Here is an 18026-nt window from a genome sequence, read left to right on the forward strand (position 1 = left end):
TTTAGCGCACGTGGCTTCGCCTGCGAGGAAGCGTCCGCGATGGCTCCGACTTTCGGGTCGGGTCGGAGGAGGAAAAAGCAGCGTTGGTGCAAAAGCCGGGAGCCCGACGAGGATCAGGTATGGGAAGATGGGCTGGACTACCGTTCCCATCATCCCCAGCCACGGCATGGGGATTGCAGTTCCAGTTCCCATCATCCCCTGAGCCACAGCATGGGAATTGCAATCCAAGTTTCCATCATCCCCAGCTATGGCATGGGAACTGCAGTCCAAGTTTCCATCATCCCCAGCCACGGCATGGGAATTGCAGTCCAAGTTCCCATCATCCCCAGCCATGGCATGGGAATTGCAGTCCACGTTCTCATCATCCCCAGCCACAGTATGGGAATTGCAGTCCCAAGTTCCCAGCATCCCCAGCCATGGAATGGGAACTGCAGTCCATGTTCTCATAATTCCCAGCCATGGCATGGGAATTGCAGTCCAGGATCCCATCATCCCCAGCCATGGCATGGGAATTGCAGTCCAGGTTCCCATCATCCCCAGCCACGGCATGGGAATTGCAGTCCAGGTTCCCATCATCCCCAGCCACGGCATGGGAATTGCAGTCCAAGTTCCCATCATCCCCAGCCACGGTATGGGAACTGCAGTCCCAAGTTCCCATCCTCCCCAGCCATGGCATGGGAATTGCAGTCCATGATCCCATCATCCCTAGCCATGGCATGGGAATTGCGGTCCAAGTTTCCATCATCCCCAGCCATGGCATGGTAATTGCAGTCCAGGATCCCATCCTCCCCAGCCATGGCATGGGAATTGCAGTCCAGGATCCCATCCTCCCCAGCCATGGCATGGGAATTGCAGTCCAGGATCCCATCATCCCCAGCTATTGCATGGGAATTGCAGTCCAGGATCCCATCATCCCCAGCTATGGCATGGGAACTGTAGTCCAAATTCCCATCATCCCCAGAGTCACGGCATGGGAATTGCAGTCCATGATCCCATCATCCCCTGAACCACAGCATGGGAATTGCAGTCCAAGTTTCCATCATCCCCAGCCATGGCATGGGAATTGCAGTCCAGGATCCCATCATCCCCTGAGCCACAGCATGGGAATTGCAGTCCAAGTTTCCATCATCCCCAGCCATGGCATGGGAATTGCAGTCCAGGATCCCAACATCCCCTGAGCCACAGCATGGGAATTGCAATCCAAGTTTCCATCATCCCCAGCCATGGCATGGGAATTGCAGTCCAGGATCCCATCATCCCCAGCCATGGCATGGGAATTGCAGTCCAGGATCCCATCATCCCCTGAGCCACAGCATGGGAATTGCAGTCCAGGTCCCCATCATCATCCCCAACCATGACATGGGAACTGGAGTCCAAGGACTCTGGAAAGGATTGGGCGGGGGGGAAGAAGCATAAGGGGAAGGGGGCTGTTGGGGATCAGAGCTGTGGCTTTCCCAGAGGTTGCCCAATCTGAGCATGTGCGAGAAGGAAGCATGCTGGGAGTTGTAGTTTAAGAACATCTGGGGGGCTGGAGATGCCCCTCCTGAGACTTGTAGGTGGGACTTCGGAAATGGATAATGAAAGTGTTTGCAACTTTGCTCTAGAAGGGGAAGCTGGATCTCAATCAATTAACCAATCAATAAAAATAGAGCTGGAAGGGACCTTGGAGGTCTTCTAGTCCGACTCCTCAAGCAGGAGACCCTATTACCATTTCAGACAAGTGGCTGTCCAATCTCTTCTTAAAAGCCTCCATTGATGGAGCACCTACAACTTCTGGTGGCAAGCTGTTCCATTGCTTAACTATTCTCATTGTCCAAAAATGTCTTCTTAGTTCTATGTTGGATCTCTCTTTGATAAGCTTCCATTTATTACCGGTACTTAATAATAACAGAGTTGGACGAGACTTTTGAGGTCTTCTAGTCCAGCCCCCTGATCAAGCAGGAGATCGTATACCATTTCAGAATGGTGGTTGTCCAACCTCTTCTTAAAAACCTCCATTGTTGGAGCACCTACAACTTCTGGAGGCAAGGTGTTCCACTGGTTAATTGTCCTCACTGTTAGGAAGTTTCTCCTTAGTTCTAAAGTTGCTTCTCTCCTTGATGAGTTTCCATCCGTTGCTTCTTGTCCTGCCTTCTGGTGCTTTGGAGAATAGCTTGACTCCCTCTTCTTTGGGGCAGCCCCTCAAATACTGGAAGACTGCTATCACGCTACCCCCTAGTCCTTCTTTTCTCAAGAATGGCCAAACCCAATTCCTGCAACTGTTCATATGCTGTTGTGGCCCGCCAGTGGCCTGCGCGGATCGTGGCTGATCCCAACGAAGAGGAGACTGGTGGGTTGCGCCAGCAGCCTGCGCGGCCGGCGTTCGCGTCGGACAGCGAGGAGGCTGAAGAGGATGTGGTGCCAGAGGCAGAGACTCAGCCAGGGCCTTCAGAACCTCCAGAGGCTCCTTCAAGTGGAGAGAGCGAAGTGGAGGAGCCTCTTTCTCAATGCTCGAGCACACAGGGCTGCCAAGAGGCAGGAGTGGCTACTCAGGAGGAGGCGGTCTACTCGAGAGTAGGGCTTGAGGATAATTGGCCACTCCCTTAGCCTATTTAAGTCGCACGCCTTTAGTAAGTTTCTTGCTGGAAACAACTTGTAATTATCATCAGAGCATTGTTGGAAAAGTCTTATTGTATCTTGTTTTCTGGGCTGGTTGCCAACCTTTGCCGGACTTTGGTTTATTCTTGCTACTTAATAAATTTGATAAGGACCGTTGGTGTGTGTCAATATCCTCGGAAATCCGGAGCTGGAGCAGAACATATGCTTTTGTTTCCAGCCCTTGAATCATCCTTAGTTGTTCTTCCTTGCACTTTTTCCAAAGTCTCAACATCTTTTTTTTTGTAACGTAGGGACCAAAACTGGTTGCCGTATTCCAGGTGTGGTCTTACAAAGGCTTTATAAAGCGGTACTAATACTTCACGTGATCTGGGTCTAGTTGGTGGAAAACCCCCAAATGATACCAATCAGGGTGGATTTGATTTAAATCATGATTTAAATCACTAGCAAAAAGGCTTGATTTAAATCAACTCGATTTAAATCATAATTTTGAAAGAGCCACTGGCATCTCTGCTACTCCTTTGACCCGCTGTTGACTCACCGATAGTCCCAGTGTTGCAGAATATACAGCCTCATGCTACATAACTAAGCTCCATTTCATGCTGAATACACTAAATGATTTATGTATCTTAAATAGAAAACTATCTTACGATAGATTTTTACCCCAAAAGTTTTCTATTAAAATAAATTCGATAAAAATCAAAAAAATCCGATTTAAATAAAAAAAATCAGATTTTTTTTATTTTTTAAAAAAAAATCATTGATTTTTATCCACCCTGATACCAATTTAGGTATCCTTCCAAGCCCCCCAACTAGATACGATCACCCCTAGTACGTTGCTAGGAGAGAACCTGCCAGAACCATGAGTGTTCCTACCAGAGACTGTCCCAGCAACCCGGATCTGAAAAATTTCCATTTTTCCTTATTTGTGTTTAAAGGACTATGAGATGCCCGAAAACGCTTTCTCCAAGTCTGACGGTGCTTCCGATATTGAGCCTGATACCCAGGAAATGGTTCGTGCCCAGAACAAGAAAAAGAAGAAATCAGGAGGTTTTCAATCCATGGGTAAGTTAAGAAGTTCTGAAGTGGATGTTTTAAGGGGAGCTATAGCTTTTTCTTTATTATTTAGCTTATGGCAATGACAGAGGTCATGCAGACACTGATATACAAATTTACTATAAATAGAGAGTCAGCAAATTAGACTTAAGACCGTTGTTCAGAGTTACGACCATTATATAGCAGCATTCCTATAATCAGAAGCTTGGCAACTGGGTCATATGTATGCCCTTTGCTGTGTCCCAAGGCTCAGCAATCCTCTTTCCTTAATTTCTTCTATCTTGGCAACTGCTTGTGTGCTAGGAAAGACCCTGAAAGTCCTTTGAGCTCCAAAAAAAAAAAAGAAGAAGAAGAAGAGAGATAATATCTCTAACCTTGTTTTTGTCCCTTTCCTAGGTCTCAGCTATCCGGTGTTCAAAGGAATTATGAAAAAAGGGTACAAAATACCCACACCCATCCAGAGGAAGGTGAGAACACGGGAATAGAATAGAATTAGAATTAGAATTAGAATTAGAATTAGAATTAGAATTAGAATTAGAATTAGAATTAGAATTAGAATTAGAATTAGAATTAGAATTAGAATTAGAATTTAATAGAATTAGAATTAGAATTAGAATTTAATAGAATTAGAATTAGAATTAGAATTAGAATTAGAATTATTAGAATTAGAATTTAATAGAATTAGAATTTAATAGAATTAGAATTTAATAGAGAAGAGAAGAGAGAAGGGAAAAGAGAAGAAGAAAAGAAGAGAAGAGAAATAAGGAATAGAATAGAATAGAATAGAATAGAATAGAATAGAATAGAATAGAATAGAATAGAATAGAATAGAATAGAATAATAGAATAGAATAGAATAGAATAGAATTAGAATTAGAATTAGAATTTAATAGAAGTAGAATTAGAATTAGAATTATTAGAATTAGAATTAGAATTATTAGAATTAGAATTAGAATTAGAATTTAATAGAATTAGAATTTAATAGAGAAGAGAAGAGAGAAGGGAAAAGAAGAAGAAAAGAAGAGAAGAGAAATAAGGAATAGAATAGAATAGAATAGAATAGAATAGAATAGAATAGAATAGAATAGAATTCTTTATTGGCCAAGTGTGATTGGACACACAAGGAATTTGTCTTTGGTGCATATGCTTTGAGTAAACATAAAAGGGAAAAAAAAGAAAAAAGAGGAAAAAAAATTTGTAAAGCTGTGGTTTAAAAACGGCCAGTTGCTGTTGGATTTCCTTCTTCCTCACTTGAAGTTGCCTTCTTCTGCAGACCATTCCTTTGATCTTGGACGGCAAGGATGTGGTGGCCATGGCAAGGACCGGAAGTGGGAAAACCGCTTGTTTTCTGATTCCCATGCTGGAGAAATTGAAAGGCCGCTGTGCCAAGACAGGAGCACGAGCTCTCGTCCTGTCCCCAACCCGAGAACTGGCTTTGCAGACTCTTAAATTCACCAAAGAGGTAACTGTCAAAAATCGGAGGGAGGAAGTGGGAATTGAGGAACTTAAAGCAGTGATTCTCAACCACGGAGGCCTTGAAAATGGCTGGACGTCAACGTGATTAGGTCTAGCACTGATGATGTTATTTAGTTGGGTAATGAAACGTCTGCAAGAAAACCACCAATCTCAGAGAGCACTAAGGACTACAGTCTTCTCCCTCCTCCTCTTCACAAACACCACTCCCTTCTAGCACTCATGATGTTACCTAGTTAGGTAATGAAATATCCTCAAGATATTTCAATAGCCTCTCACCGCCCAGTACGCTCCCATAGAGAGGGGCTTCTCAGGGTGCCGTCAGCCAAACAGTGTCGACTGGCGGCCCCCAGGGGGAGAGCCTTTTCTGTGGGGGCACCCACCATCTGGAACGAGCTCCCCCCCAGAGATACAGAGGATCCCGGATCTGCGCACTTTCCGCCGTGCCCTCAAAACATTCCTGTTTCAGCAGGCCGGCCTGGCCTAACTTTTCCCTTTATATTGCTTTTGATTTTGTTTTAAACTGGGATGTCTTGAATTATCTGGGACCAGAGTATTTAATATATTTTAATTGGTTTTTTTTAACGTTTGTATGACATGTATTTTTATCTTTCACTGTTCACCGCCCTGAGTCCCTCAGGAGTAGGGCGGTATATAAATTTAATAAATAAAATTTATTTATTTATTACTTTTTATTTATTTATTTATTTATTTTCAATTTATATACCGCCCTTCTCCTTGAGGACTCAGGGCAGTGCACAGCCAGAATTAAAAACATGAAATACAAATATCAAAAACAATTAAAATCTATATAAATTTGGCCCAAAATTTAAAAAACCACAAACCAATTAAACATTTAAAAATTTTAAAAAAATTATAAATAAATAAATAAATAAGAAAACCACTAAGCTCAGAGAGCACTAAGGACTACAGTCCTCTCCCTCCTCCTCCTCCTCCTCCTCCTCCTCCTCCTCCCTTCTAGCACTGATGATGTTACCTTGTTGGGTAATGAAACATCTGCAAGAAAATACCCACCAAGGACCCAACCATCCTCCTCCTCCTGCACCACCTCCTTCCCTTTCCTTCTTCTCTCCGCAAACCACATTCCCTCCTAGCACTGATGAAGTTACCTCGTTGGGTAATGAAACGTCTGCAAGAGAGCCCTTAACCCCTCGTTTCAACCCCGAGCTACCAAGGTTCTCCTTTATTGGAACTAAGTTGGCATTTAATTCTCCTTCCTCTTTTCCTTCAGCTGGGCCGGTTTACCGGTTTAAAAACTGCTTTGATTCTCGGAGGTGACAGGTCAGTTGCATTCTTACGCGCACAAATGTGTGTTTTATTTATTTTAGTAGCAATAGCGCTTACCGTCTATATACCGCTTCATGGTGTTTTACCGATTTGTTCTTCGTGGTACCTAATTTCAGGGCTTAAAATATATAATACTTTTTAATAGAGCTGCTCCTCTGTACCCAGAAGTTGGACTATATATTTTTTTTTTATTATCTTTATTATCTTTTAACCATTGGCAAGATTGGGTAGAGAAGATAACAGTTTAGCGCTGCCAGAAATGAAAAGATAAGAAGCCATTGTGGACTTTCCAAGAGTTAATTACAATAATTTATTGTTAACAGAAGGCTTTAAAGTTTAACTTTATTTTTGATTTACCTGTTCACTAATTTTTGTAGTATCTATCTATAATCTATCCTAATTTATCTATCTATCTATCTATCTATCTATCTATCTATCTATCTATCTATCTATCTATCATCTATCTATAGCATCTGTCCTAATTATCATCTATCTATCTATCTATCTATCTATCTATCTTTCTATCTATCTATTATTATCCTAATTATCTATCTATCATCTATCCTAATTATCGATCAATCTATCATCTATCCTAATTATTATCTATCTATCTATCTATCTATCTATCTATCTATCTATCTATAGCATCTGTCCTAATTATCATCTATCATCTATCTATCTATCTATCTATCTATCTATCTATCTATCTATCTATCTATCTATATCATTATCCTAATTATCTATCTATCTATCATCTATCCTAATTATCTACCTATCTACCTATCATCTATCCTAATTATCTATCTATCATCTATCCTAATTATCATCTATCATCTATTTATCTATCCTTCATCTACCGTAATATCTATCTATCTATCTATCTATCTATCTATCTATCTATCTATCTATCAATCATCTATCCTAATTATCTATGTATCTATCATCTATCCTGATTATCTATCTATCTATCATCTATCTAAGCAGTCGCTTTCACGACAAACTATTTTGTATTAAATTTATATTTAGCTTAAAATAGATCTATGCTAGCCTCCCTTTATTTCTTTGTCGGTAAATATAAATTTAATACAAAATAGTTTGTCGTGAAAGCGACTGCCTGGGGGCTCCTGGATTGGGGCTGAAAGGCGAAAGGAAGCAGTATGCTCCTTCCCATATTTCGGTAGACCAGGTTGCTTCAATAGAAAACCCATTTAATCTCCCCTGGTACAAGCTGACAAAGCGAGGAGAACCTGTGGCTTAGAGGTTAACACATCTGCGTAATATGCAAGCAAATATATATATATATTTAAGTCTTCTTAAGTAGCCTCTGAATTGTTTTTACTTTTCCTTCCTTCTCCCTTCTAGGATGGAAGACCAATTTGCCGCTTTGCACGAGAACCCTGATATGTAAGTCTGGTTTTTTCAACCAGGTATCAGATGCAGGCCTGAATGTAGGCAATGGTGGCTTAAAATGTGGTATCTCTGCTAATGGAGATGATGCTTTCTAGTGAGGGAGTGCCCACACTTAGCACAGGATAATCCCAGGAGTAGAAAGGACCTCGGAAGACTTCTACTCCAACTCCCTGCTCAGGCAGGAGACCCTATAACAGGAGTCGGCTCTGGAGCCGCATGTGGCTCTTTCACCCCTCAGCTGCCTGTCGCTCAAAATGTACGTCACAACCACCAATGTGCAACACCCACTGGTGCATGATTTATTGAGCTTTTCAATAACCAGAGATAAATCCAAGAAAAGTTTCAGAAGAAAACAGAACATTTAATTCGACTACATATGTTAGTTTTGTGGCTGCTCAGGAAGTAGTCAGGCACGGGAAGGTTTTTGTGGCTCCCGGTGTTTTCTTTTCTGTGGGAAATGGGTCCAAATGGTTCTTTTATGAGTGTTTTAAGGTTGCCGACTCCAGACAACTCCCTTCCAGACCAATGGCTCTGTAATCTCTTCTTAAAAACCTCGAACGATGGAGCATCCACAGCTTCTGGTGCCAAACCGTCCCACTGATTAAAGTGGAATCATTAAGTAAATGAATTAGACGGGGGCTCTCCACGCAGCCCACTTTTGCCTCGACCACGCCGGAGAAAGAATTGGGCCTTGAATCTGTGCCGTGTGCTTTCTGTGCAGCATCATTGCAACCCCTGGCCGGTTGATGCACGTAGCTGTGGAGATGAAACTGAAGTTGCACAGTGTGGAGTATGTGGTTTTCGACGAAGCAGACAGGTAAGCTGTTTTCCCCCATTAGTCCAGTGATGGCTCACCTTTTCCGGATAGAGGGCCCAAAGCGCGCAAGCCTGAACCCCCAAAATGCAATGTGTGTGTGGCCCCTGCATGTGTCCTGCCCCCCTATGCATGCGCACATAACCCCCGCAAGCACCCTGCGCATGTGGCATTCCCATATTCGCCCCACCTCCCTGTGCATGCCCACACGACCCCCCCACACACGCCGTGCATGCGTGGCAGAGACCCAACGACCAGCTGGCCAGCAGGAGGCGCATGCACATGGCGGCAGAGCTGAACTGGGGTGATTGCTTGCGTACCCACAAAGAGGGTACTATGTGCCACCTGTGGCATGCGTGCCATAGGTTCGCCATCACAGCCCTAATCTTTCTTCCCAATCCTCCGTTAGGGGACTCTTGGGTTCCTCCATCTTGGGAAGGGGGGTGAGACACTGATCCTTGTGTCAAGTTTTGAGGTCGTCTCGAATAAAATGCATTTCAAACAAAATCTTTGAAGAAAAAACTCCTGTTTATTGAGCACGACATCCTAACCTGACTCCAAACGAAGCCAACACTGGCTTCCAGCCCCAAAACCCTCCCTTTCCGTTCCCCACTCCCCTGCACTCATTGGCCATCTTCCAAGTCATTCTACCCCTAATCTACTCTAGCTCAAAGGAATTCTCCCCTCCCCTCCCATCTCATCTCCTCGGAAACATTATCTCCAGGGAAAATAAGTAGGTGAAAAGTCAGCCGTCCCTTTCCAGACGCCTTCGCTTCTCCTTCTTATGTCAGCACTAGAGTTAATGCAGGTTGAAGTGCTGACACCTTACCAATAACTCCCCCGCTCCGAAAACCCAACCTCATCGCTTGCTTGTATACAGTCCTCGCTCAGAGACCATTTGAAGATGGGACAAGCTATTCCCCCAAAAAGCTTTCTCCAGCTGGATCTTCGGCAGCCGTGCGGGAATCTGAACCTGGCTGGGTCTTCCACAGAATCTGTTCTAAGGTCCTCTTCTCACCCTGCCCAGGTTGTTTGAGATGGGCTTTTCAGAACATCTGAAGGAGATCATCTCCAGGCTGCCCGACGGTCGCCAGACGTTGCTCTTCTCGGCCACCTTGCCAAAACTTCTTGTGGAGTTCGCGCAGGCTGGTGAGAAGATGGGTCCAAGATTTCGTTTGTTTCTCGTGGGGTGGTTGGAGAGCTAGACGTTACTTAGAGGGATGTGTTGGGTTCTTTCTGACGTGACACTCTTTCTTGGCTTGATGATAGGTAGGTAGGTAGGTAGGTAGGTAGATAGAAGAGGGGAGAGGAGAGGAGATGGAAAGGAGGAGGAGGAAGAAGAAAGATGGGGATGGATGGATGGATGGATGGATAGAGATAGGTAGGTAGATAGATAGAAGAGGAGAGGAGAGGAGAGGAAAGAAGGAGGAGAAGAAGAGAGGAGATGGAAAGGAGGAGGAGGGAGAAGAAAGATGGGGATGGATGGATGGATAGAGATAGATAGATTAGGTACGTAGGTAGGTAGAAGAGGGGAGAGGAGAGGAAAGAAGGAGGAGAAAAGAAAGATGGGGATGGATGGATAGAGATAGATAGATAGATAGATAGATAGATAGATAGATAGATAGATAGATAGATAGAAAGAATTCTTGGCTAAGTGTGATTGGACACACAAGGAATTTGTCTTTGGTGCATACGCTCTCAGTGTACATAAAAAGACAAGATACATTCGTCAAGAATCATAAGGTGCAACGCTTAATGATAGTCATAGGGTACAAATAAGCAATCCAATCATACTAGGAAACATTATAAATCGTAAGGATACAGCAACAAGTTACAGTCATACAGTCATAAGTGGAAGGATGGTGGGAACGATGAGAAGATTAATAGTAGTGCAGACTTAGTAAATAGTTTGACAGTGTTGAGGGAATTATTTGTTTAGCAGAGTGATGGCATTCGGGGAAAAAACTGTTCTTGTGTCTAGTTGTTCTGGTGTGCAGTGCTCTATAGTGTCGTTTTGAGGGTAGGAGTTGAAACACTTTTATGTCCAGGGTGCGAGGGATCTTCTTTGCTCACCCACCCTTTTCTTTAAACCGTTCTTATTTATTTATTTTTATTTATTTGTTTCAATTTCTATACCGCCCTTCTCCAAATAGGACTCAGGGTGGTGAACAGCCAGAGTAAAAAACAGGACATACAAAATTTAAAAACAATTTAAAATAATTAGATATTTTGGCCGTAAATTAAAACAACCCAATTTAAGATCAATTTAAAATTTAACTCAAGCCAGCTCAGCTAGTTGAAATAAATGGGTCTTCAGGGCCCGACGAAAAATCCGGAGGTCTGTTATTGTACGTATCTCTGGGGGGAGGTTGTTCCAGAGGGTGGGCGCCGCCACAGAGAAGGCTCTCCCCCTGGGAGTCGGCAGCTGACATTGTCTGGCGGACAGCACCCTGAGGAGGCCCACTCTGTGCGAGCGTACTGGCCGGTGGGAGGCTATTGGTGGCAGAAGGCGGTCTCGTAGGTACCCCGGCCCTAAGCCATGGAGCGCTTTAAAGATGGTCACCAACACCTTGAAGCGCACCCGGAAGACCAGTTCTGTTGTAAAGTCTGCTCACACCTGTGACTGACAGTCCGTTCCTCTTTTCTCAGGTCTCACAGAGCCGGTATTAATCCGACTGGATGTGGAATCCAAGCTGAGTGAGCAACTGAAGGTAGGAATGGTCAACAGCTCCTTACAATGGCCTACATGGGATAGGGTGGAGTTGATTCAGCGGGAGACTTGGGTTTCTCGAATTTTATTTTATTTTATTTTTAGTTCAAAAAACATGGTGAACACCCCAGTTCCTACTTGGTCATTAGGCAGATCATATTAGTGGTCCGCGGGATTTAAAATTATGAATGTAGTGGTCCCTGAGGGCCGAAAGGTTGGACTAGAAGATCTCCAAAGTCCCTTCCAGATTTATGATCCTGTGTCCTAACTTCCTTTCGCTAGCTCTCGTTTTTTCACGTGCGGGCCGATGACAAGCCAGCCCTTCTCTTATATCTGCTGAGGACGGTGGTCAAGCCACAAGACCAGACCATTGTGTTTGTGGCCACCAAACACCACACAGAATACCTGAAGGAGGTACGTGCAGCCCCTCTCCAACTTCCTGGGTAAAGAAGGGGGTTTGTAGCCCTCCCCTATTTCCGCCACTTGCTGTTGTGGCCCGCCAGCGGCCAGTGGATCTGGTAGCAGATTCGGACAGTGAGGAGGTTGGGGAGGAACGTGGGCTAGTCCTGGAGTCTGGGGAAGTGCTCTGTGTCGGAGGCAGAGAGAGGGCCAGGGCCGTCTGACAGTTGTCAACTGCCTTCGGAGTTGGACATCAGTCGGGTAGAAGAACAGCTGGAGCCTGTTCCCAGTGTGTGCATGCACAGAGCTGTCAGTTGAAGGGAACAGCTAAAGAACAAGGGTCGACTCAGGAGTAAAGCCACAGGTGGTCGGTGAATGGCCCCTCCCAGAGGGAATAAAAGAGGAGCAAAGGGGAGGGGAAGTTTGCAGGAGACAATTAGTTCAACGCTTGCTGGATTTTTCCCTGGCGTGACGGAGGCGTGTTTTTGCAGCTGCTGACCATGCAAGGGGTGAACTGCACCAACATCTACAGCTCCCTGGACCAGACGGCGCGCAAAATCAACATCGGCAAGTTTGCTCACGGCAAATGCTCGGTGTTGATCGTCACCGATCTCGCCGCTCGGGGGATTGACATCCCCCTTCTGGATAATGTGATTAACTACAGCTTCCCAGCCAAGGCTAAGCTTTTTCTGCACCGCGTCGGTGAGTTTCTTAAAAAGTCTGGAGCCTTCCAGGTTTGTGGGATTTTTTTTAATGATTCTGCTTATTGCTGTAAGCGGGGAAAAAAAAATTCCTCTTCTGGGTCCTTGTTGCTCTCTTGAGCTTGGTGATTTTTCTTCCAGACGTTTCATTACCAAACTAAATAACATCATCAGGGCTAGAGGGGATTGGGGTTTGTGGAGAGGAAGAGGAGAAGGAAGAGGACGACCAGTGTGGGTGATCTGTGAGCTTGGTTTTTCGCTTGCAGACATTTCATTACCCAACTCGGGAACATCACCAGTGCTGGTGTGTATGGAATGTGCTTCCCTGTTTATACAGAGTGATTTGCCCTGTCTGTGTTGCTGTGGGTGTGTGGTTTTCTTCTCGGTAATCTCTTAATTACGATATATTTTTTTTTCTCCTGCTTGATTGTTTGTCTGGGGTTAATCCCTGCTTCTCTAAGTGTTAGTTGATGGAGAGGATGTGTTTTATTCTTTTTTTTTCCTTCGTACGTTTTTTTTAATCGCCTCTTTCCTTGGTGTGTAAAATGTAATTCATTCATTCAAGGAGCACACCTCCACCGAGGACAAGCCACTTTAGGGCGCAAACCCCACACTCCTTAGTACTGATGATGTGCCTTAGTCCGGTAATGAAATGTCTACAACAGCGGGGCCCACGCTTCCACAGAGGGGCAATTTGATTTTTAACGGGGGCGATTCGAAAATGAGCTATTAACTGAATTTTTGAAAGCCCGCTAATTGTTCTTATATATTTGTGATGAAACAGCTGTGTTTCATCTACCTATTGTTGTCTTTGTTAAAGTGCATTTCCTAGGGTTGTCATGGCGAACCTATGGCACAGGTGGCACACGTAGCCATATCGGTGGGCACCTGAGCTCAGCTCCGCCAGTTGATTTTCGGGCCTTCTGGGCCCACCAGAAGTAGGGAAACAGGCTGTTTCCTGCCTCCGGAGGACCTCGGGAGTTGGTGGGGAAGGCCTGTTTTTCTCTCTCTCCAGCCTCCAGAGCCTTTCTAGGAGTCTGGGGAGGGCAAAAACAGCTTCCCCACCCTTCCGGAGGCCCTCTGGAGGCGGAAAACGGCCCGTTTGCCAGCTTCCTGCCTCTGGAGGGCATGCAGGAGGTGGGGAAGGCCGTTTTTTGCCCTCCCCAGACTCCTAGAAAGGTTCTGGAGGCTGGGGAGAGCAAAAAATGGCCTCCTGTGCCATCATGTGCCAGAAGCGGGGGGGGGGACTCACACATGTGAAGGGGCAGGGCGCATAGAATTATGGGTGTGGGCACGCGCGCTACCCACCCACCCACCTACCCACCCCCTGCTCCTGGCACGTGATGGCAAAAAGGTTAGCCATCCCTGTTCTAGGGCCTGGTCTGAAAAGGATATCCCAGCTAGGGGGAAGGAGGGAGCAACTGCCAGCAGGGTGGATTTGATTTAAATCGAGTTGATTTAAATCACAATTTAAATCATGATTTAAATCACTAGTAAAAAGGCTTGATTTAAATCAACTCGATTTAAATCACAATTTTGAAAGAGCGACTGTCATCTCTGCTACTCCTTTGACCCGCTGTTGACTCACCGATAGTCCCAGTGTTGCAGAATATACAGCCTCATGCTACGTAACTAAGCTCCATTTCATGTGGAATCAACTAAATGATTTATGTACCTTAAATAGAAAACTATCTTACGATAGATTTTTTACCCCAAAAGTTTTCTATTAAAATAAATTTGATAAAAATAAAAAAAATCCGATTTAAATTAAAAAAAATCCGATTTAAATCAAAAAAAATCTGATTTTTTTTAAAAAAATCATTGATTTTTATCCACCCTGACTGCCAGCCCATCAGACTCTACAAGCAAACAGTCACACTCAGAGAAGATCAAGGATTCCAAAGCCCCTTCAATGCTCAGCCCATTTTGACTTTTCAACTTCTCCCTATAGGCAGAGTGGCCCGTGCTGGGAGGACTGGAACAGCCTACTCCCTTGTGGCTCCTGATGAGGTCCCTTACGTGTTTGACTTGCATCTGTTTCTGGGCCGGCCTCTGGTCTTCGCCAGTCCTCATCAGAAGCCTACAGGTAAGTACAGCTAGTCCTCAACAACTGTTCGTTTAGTGACCATTTTTTTTTTTTTTTTTTTAATTTGATTTATATGCCGCCCTTCTCCGGAGACTCAGGGCGGCTTACAATGTGCTCAGCAATAGCCTTCATACTTTTGTATATTTATACAAAGTCAGCTTATTGCCCCCACAAACTGGGTCCTCATTTAACCTACCTTAGAAAGGATGGAAGGCTGAGTCAACCTTGAGCCTTGGAGAGATTCGAACCAGCAGTAAATTGCAGGCAGCTGTGTTAATAACAGGGTGCTTTAAACCACTGTAGTACCAAGGCTCTTTTGACCATTTGAAATAACAACAGCATTGGAAAAAAGTGACATGACCATGAGCTGTGGCGGCGCAGTGGTTAGAATGCAGTATTGCGAGCTAATTCTGCCCACTGCCAGCAGTTCGATTCCGACTTACTGAATTTCTGGGAAATAATGGAACTTCTCTTCCCCCCCCCCCCCCCAGATTCAGACGGCGTTTTTGGCCGCGTTCCCCAAATCATCCTAGATGACGAGGAAAGCTTGCTACAGACTGACCACGAGCGTTCCCTTGACCTGCAGAGCCTCCGTCGTATCTCTGACAACGCCCTGAAGCAGTACCAAAAATCCCGGCCGAGTTCGTCCCCCGAATCGATCAAGAGGGTCAAAGAAATGGAGTTCAGCCTCGTAGGGATCCATCCCCTTTTCAGTGAGTATTTTCTGGATGTTGTGAAGTACTCCAAGGAAGTGCTCCTCAGCTTTGACCACGTTAAGATGGGCGGACTTCAACTCCCAGAATTCTGGCTGGGGAATTCTGGGAGTTGAAGTCCACCCATTTTAAAGCATGCTGGCTGGGAAATTCTGGGCGTTGAAGTTGACACCTTAAAACATCCTGGCTGGGGAATTCTGGGAGTTGAAGTCCACCCAACTTAAAACATGCTGGCTGGGGAATTCTGGGATTTGAAATCCACCCATCTTAAAGCATGCTGGCTGGGGAATTCTGGGAATGGAAGTCCACCCATCTTAAAGCATGCTGGCTGGGGAATTCTGGGAATGGAAGTCCACCCATCTTAAAGCATGCTGGCTGGGGAATTCTGGGAATGGAAGTCCACCCATCTTAAAACATGCTGGCTGGGGAATTCTGGGAATGGAAGTCCACCCAACTTAAAACATGCTGGCTGGGGAATTCTGGGATTTGAAATCCACCCATCTTAAAGCATGCTGGCTGGGAAATTCTGGGAGTTGAAGTTGACACCTTAAAACATGCTGGCTGGGGAATTCTGGGAGTTGAAGTTCACCCATCTTGAAACATGCTGGCTGGGGAATTCTGGGATTTGAAGTCCACCCATCTTAAAGCATGCTGGCTGGGAAATTCTGGGAGTTGAAGTTGACACCTTAAAACATGCTGGCTGGGGAATTCTGGGAGTTGAAGTCCACCCACCTTAAAATTGCCAAATTTGAGGAATGCTGTTTCAAAGACTGGATGAAAGTCGGTTTTATCCTCAGCTCACTTAGAGGTGGACTTTGGGCCTTGTGTGAATCTTTGATTAGAGACAACTTTATGGTCCATGCATGTGTGAGCAATGGATTCCTCCAATCAGGAGTAAATTTGATGTGGGAATGCTGCTTCAGGCTCCTAGACCGCCACACTTGACCCTTCTTTCATTTTCACCGTTTTAAGGTTTGCGTTTTGAGGAGGATGAGATGGCGCAGCTGAAATTTGTGGAAAGCATCAAAACGTATCGTTCTAAAGCGGTAAGTGTTAGCCAGGACTTTGGGATCCAGATTTCAATTCTGCTTACATGATCCTTTTGAAGACATGTGACACCTTGTAGAGGTTCATCCTCCATAATTTTTGCAGCCTGGACCAGTTTATAGTTTTGAACATTCATTCATTCATTCATTCATTCATTCATTCATTCATTCATTCATTCAGTTATATCACCTTTATTATTTCTGTCAATAAATCAAGGTGGATTAATAAATCTATGCTTCTTCCTTCTTCTGTTTCCCTCCCTTCCCAACAATAACCCTGTGAGGGCGGGCCACAATATCTAGCATGATTTTCAGAGAAACGTTTCCCATCTTTTCCCTTAGACCATCTTTGAGATCAACGCCACCAACAAAACCCTGGCCAGTGACGTCATGCGGGCCAAACGTATCCGCGACCGGCAGTCCATCGACCGGCACCAACGGAAGCAGGAGGAACGGCTCTCCTTGGCTGCTGTGAAAGCTCAAGGAGTGGCTTTCCGAGAAGAACCGATGGAAGACGGAGAAGACCACATCCAGGTAAGAAACAATGGAAGGGAACCTCTTGCGCATCTTAAGAGGGATGCTCCTTTTAGTCGTGGAGATGCTGCTTGGAGGGACAAAGCCAGCCAATGGTTTAACACAGGGGTCCTCAAACTTTTTAAACAGGGGGCCAATTCACGGTCTGTTAAGGATATTCTTGGCTCATAACCGATGTTATGGGTTATTGAGCAGAGTACCCCTTGAGTATGCACATGAAAACGGCTGAGAGTGAATAACCACAGTTAATATACTGACACACTGAGTTGTGGTAGTCTTTTACTTTTTAGAAAAAAGTAAATCAAACTCCAATGACAATCCAAGTCATACACAGATAAGGCGATAGTTAAAGTATCAATTCAGGTATATTCCAAGTACAAAGTCTTCTTACCAGTTGTTGTCATTACACAATAAAACAGTTCTTCTTGAGTTTCAAACAGGAACAATGTATTCAGTATTAAAACGTTCAATAAATAGTAGAAAGCAACAAGTAGCAATGATCAAACAGTGATCCTACAGAGAGAACAGGTAGAGAGTAACAGCAAATAAGCAGATAAAATGGTGTAGTGTTCCCATGCCATGATTCAGGCTTTCCCCTTAAGTACATTGGCTACAGAGCTTAGCCAATCAGGATACAGGATGATGCAATACAGTCTTAAAGCAATATAATATCTTTTGACAAACATGTATTGATAGTTTATATATTGCCTGACCAACTAGTTAGACAATAGCCATTTCCTAACACGGAAATGTTTGGGGGCTGGACCAGCTGGGTGGGTATGGCTAGGTGGTCATGTGACTGGGTGGCCATGGCCAATTTAGCAGTCCAAACAATACACACAAATTAAACTTTAATTTGTTATGCTTCTGAGGGTGGAAAGCAGGTTAGTGAAGGGATGTATCTGAGGGACTTCCGTTTGTGTATGTGTGTCTCCCTCCCTCTCTCTCTGGAGGCCGGGGAGGCAAAAAAACGCCCGTTTTTAGCCTCCAGAAGGTGGGTGGGGGCTGGCAGGTAGGTGGGGTGATGTGGGCAGGGCAGCTGGATTAATGACTCCGGTGGGCCATATCCAGCCCGCTAGCCGTAGTTTGAAGACCCCTGGTTTAACAGAATGATAGAATAACAGGGATGGAAAGGACCTTAGAGTTCTTCTAGTCCAACCCTCTGCTCAAACAGGAGATTAT

At 44.7% G+C, this 18026-nt stretch overlaps 1 protein-coding gene across 1 annotated transcript in view; it reads left to right on the forward strand.

Moving 5' to 3' along the window:
* The window catches only part of DDX54 (DEAD-box helicase 54), a 24789-nt gene continuing 6763 nt past the window's right edge, over window positions 1-18026 (forward strand). Inside the window, exons 1-15 of the mRNA XM_070950898.1 lie at window positions 1-117; window positions 3534-3660; window positions 4048-4118; window positions 4924-5112; window positions 6376-6425; window positions 7794-7835; window positions 8563-8658; window positions 9683-9804; window positions 11305-11366; window positions 11648-11779; window positions 12256-12466; window positions 14417-14551; window positions 15043-15264; window positions 16237-16310; window positions 16653-16844. Of these exons, the coding sequence (XP_070806999.1) occupies window positions 40-117; window positions 3534-3660; window positions 4048-4118; window positions 4924-5112; window positions 6376-6425; window positions 7794-7835; window positions 8563-8658; window positions 9683-9804; window positions 11305-11366; window positions 11648-11779; window positions 12256-12466; window positions 14417-14551; window positions 15043-15264; window positions 16237-16310; window positions 16653-16844 (1803 nt within the window). The 5' untranslated portion in view covers window positions 1-39. The remainder of the gene's footprint in view (window positions 118-3533; window positions 3661-4047; window positions 4119-4923; window positions 5113-6375; window positions 6426-7793; window positions 7836-8562; window positions 8659-9682; window positions 9805-11304; window positions 11367-11647; window positions 11780-12255; window positions 12467-14416; window positions 14552-15042; window positions 15265-16236; window positions 16311-16652; window positions 16845-18026) is intronic.

This window comes from Pituophis catenifer, unplaced genomic scaffold (assembly GCF_029215685.1).
Source record: "Pituophis catenifer annectens isolate HBS135680 unplaced genomic scaffold, rPitCat1.0.hap2 SCAF_10, whole genome shotgun sequence".
NCBI lineage: Eukaryota > Metazoa > Chordata > Lepidosauria > Squamata > Colubridae > Pituophis > Pituophis catenifer.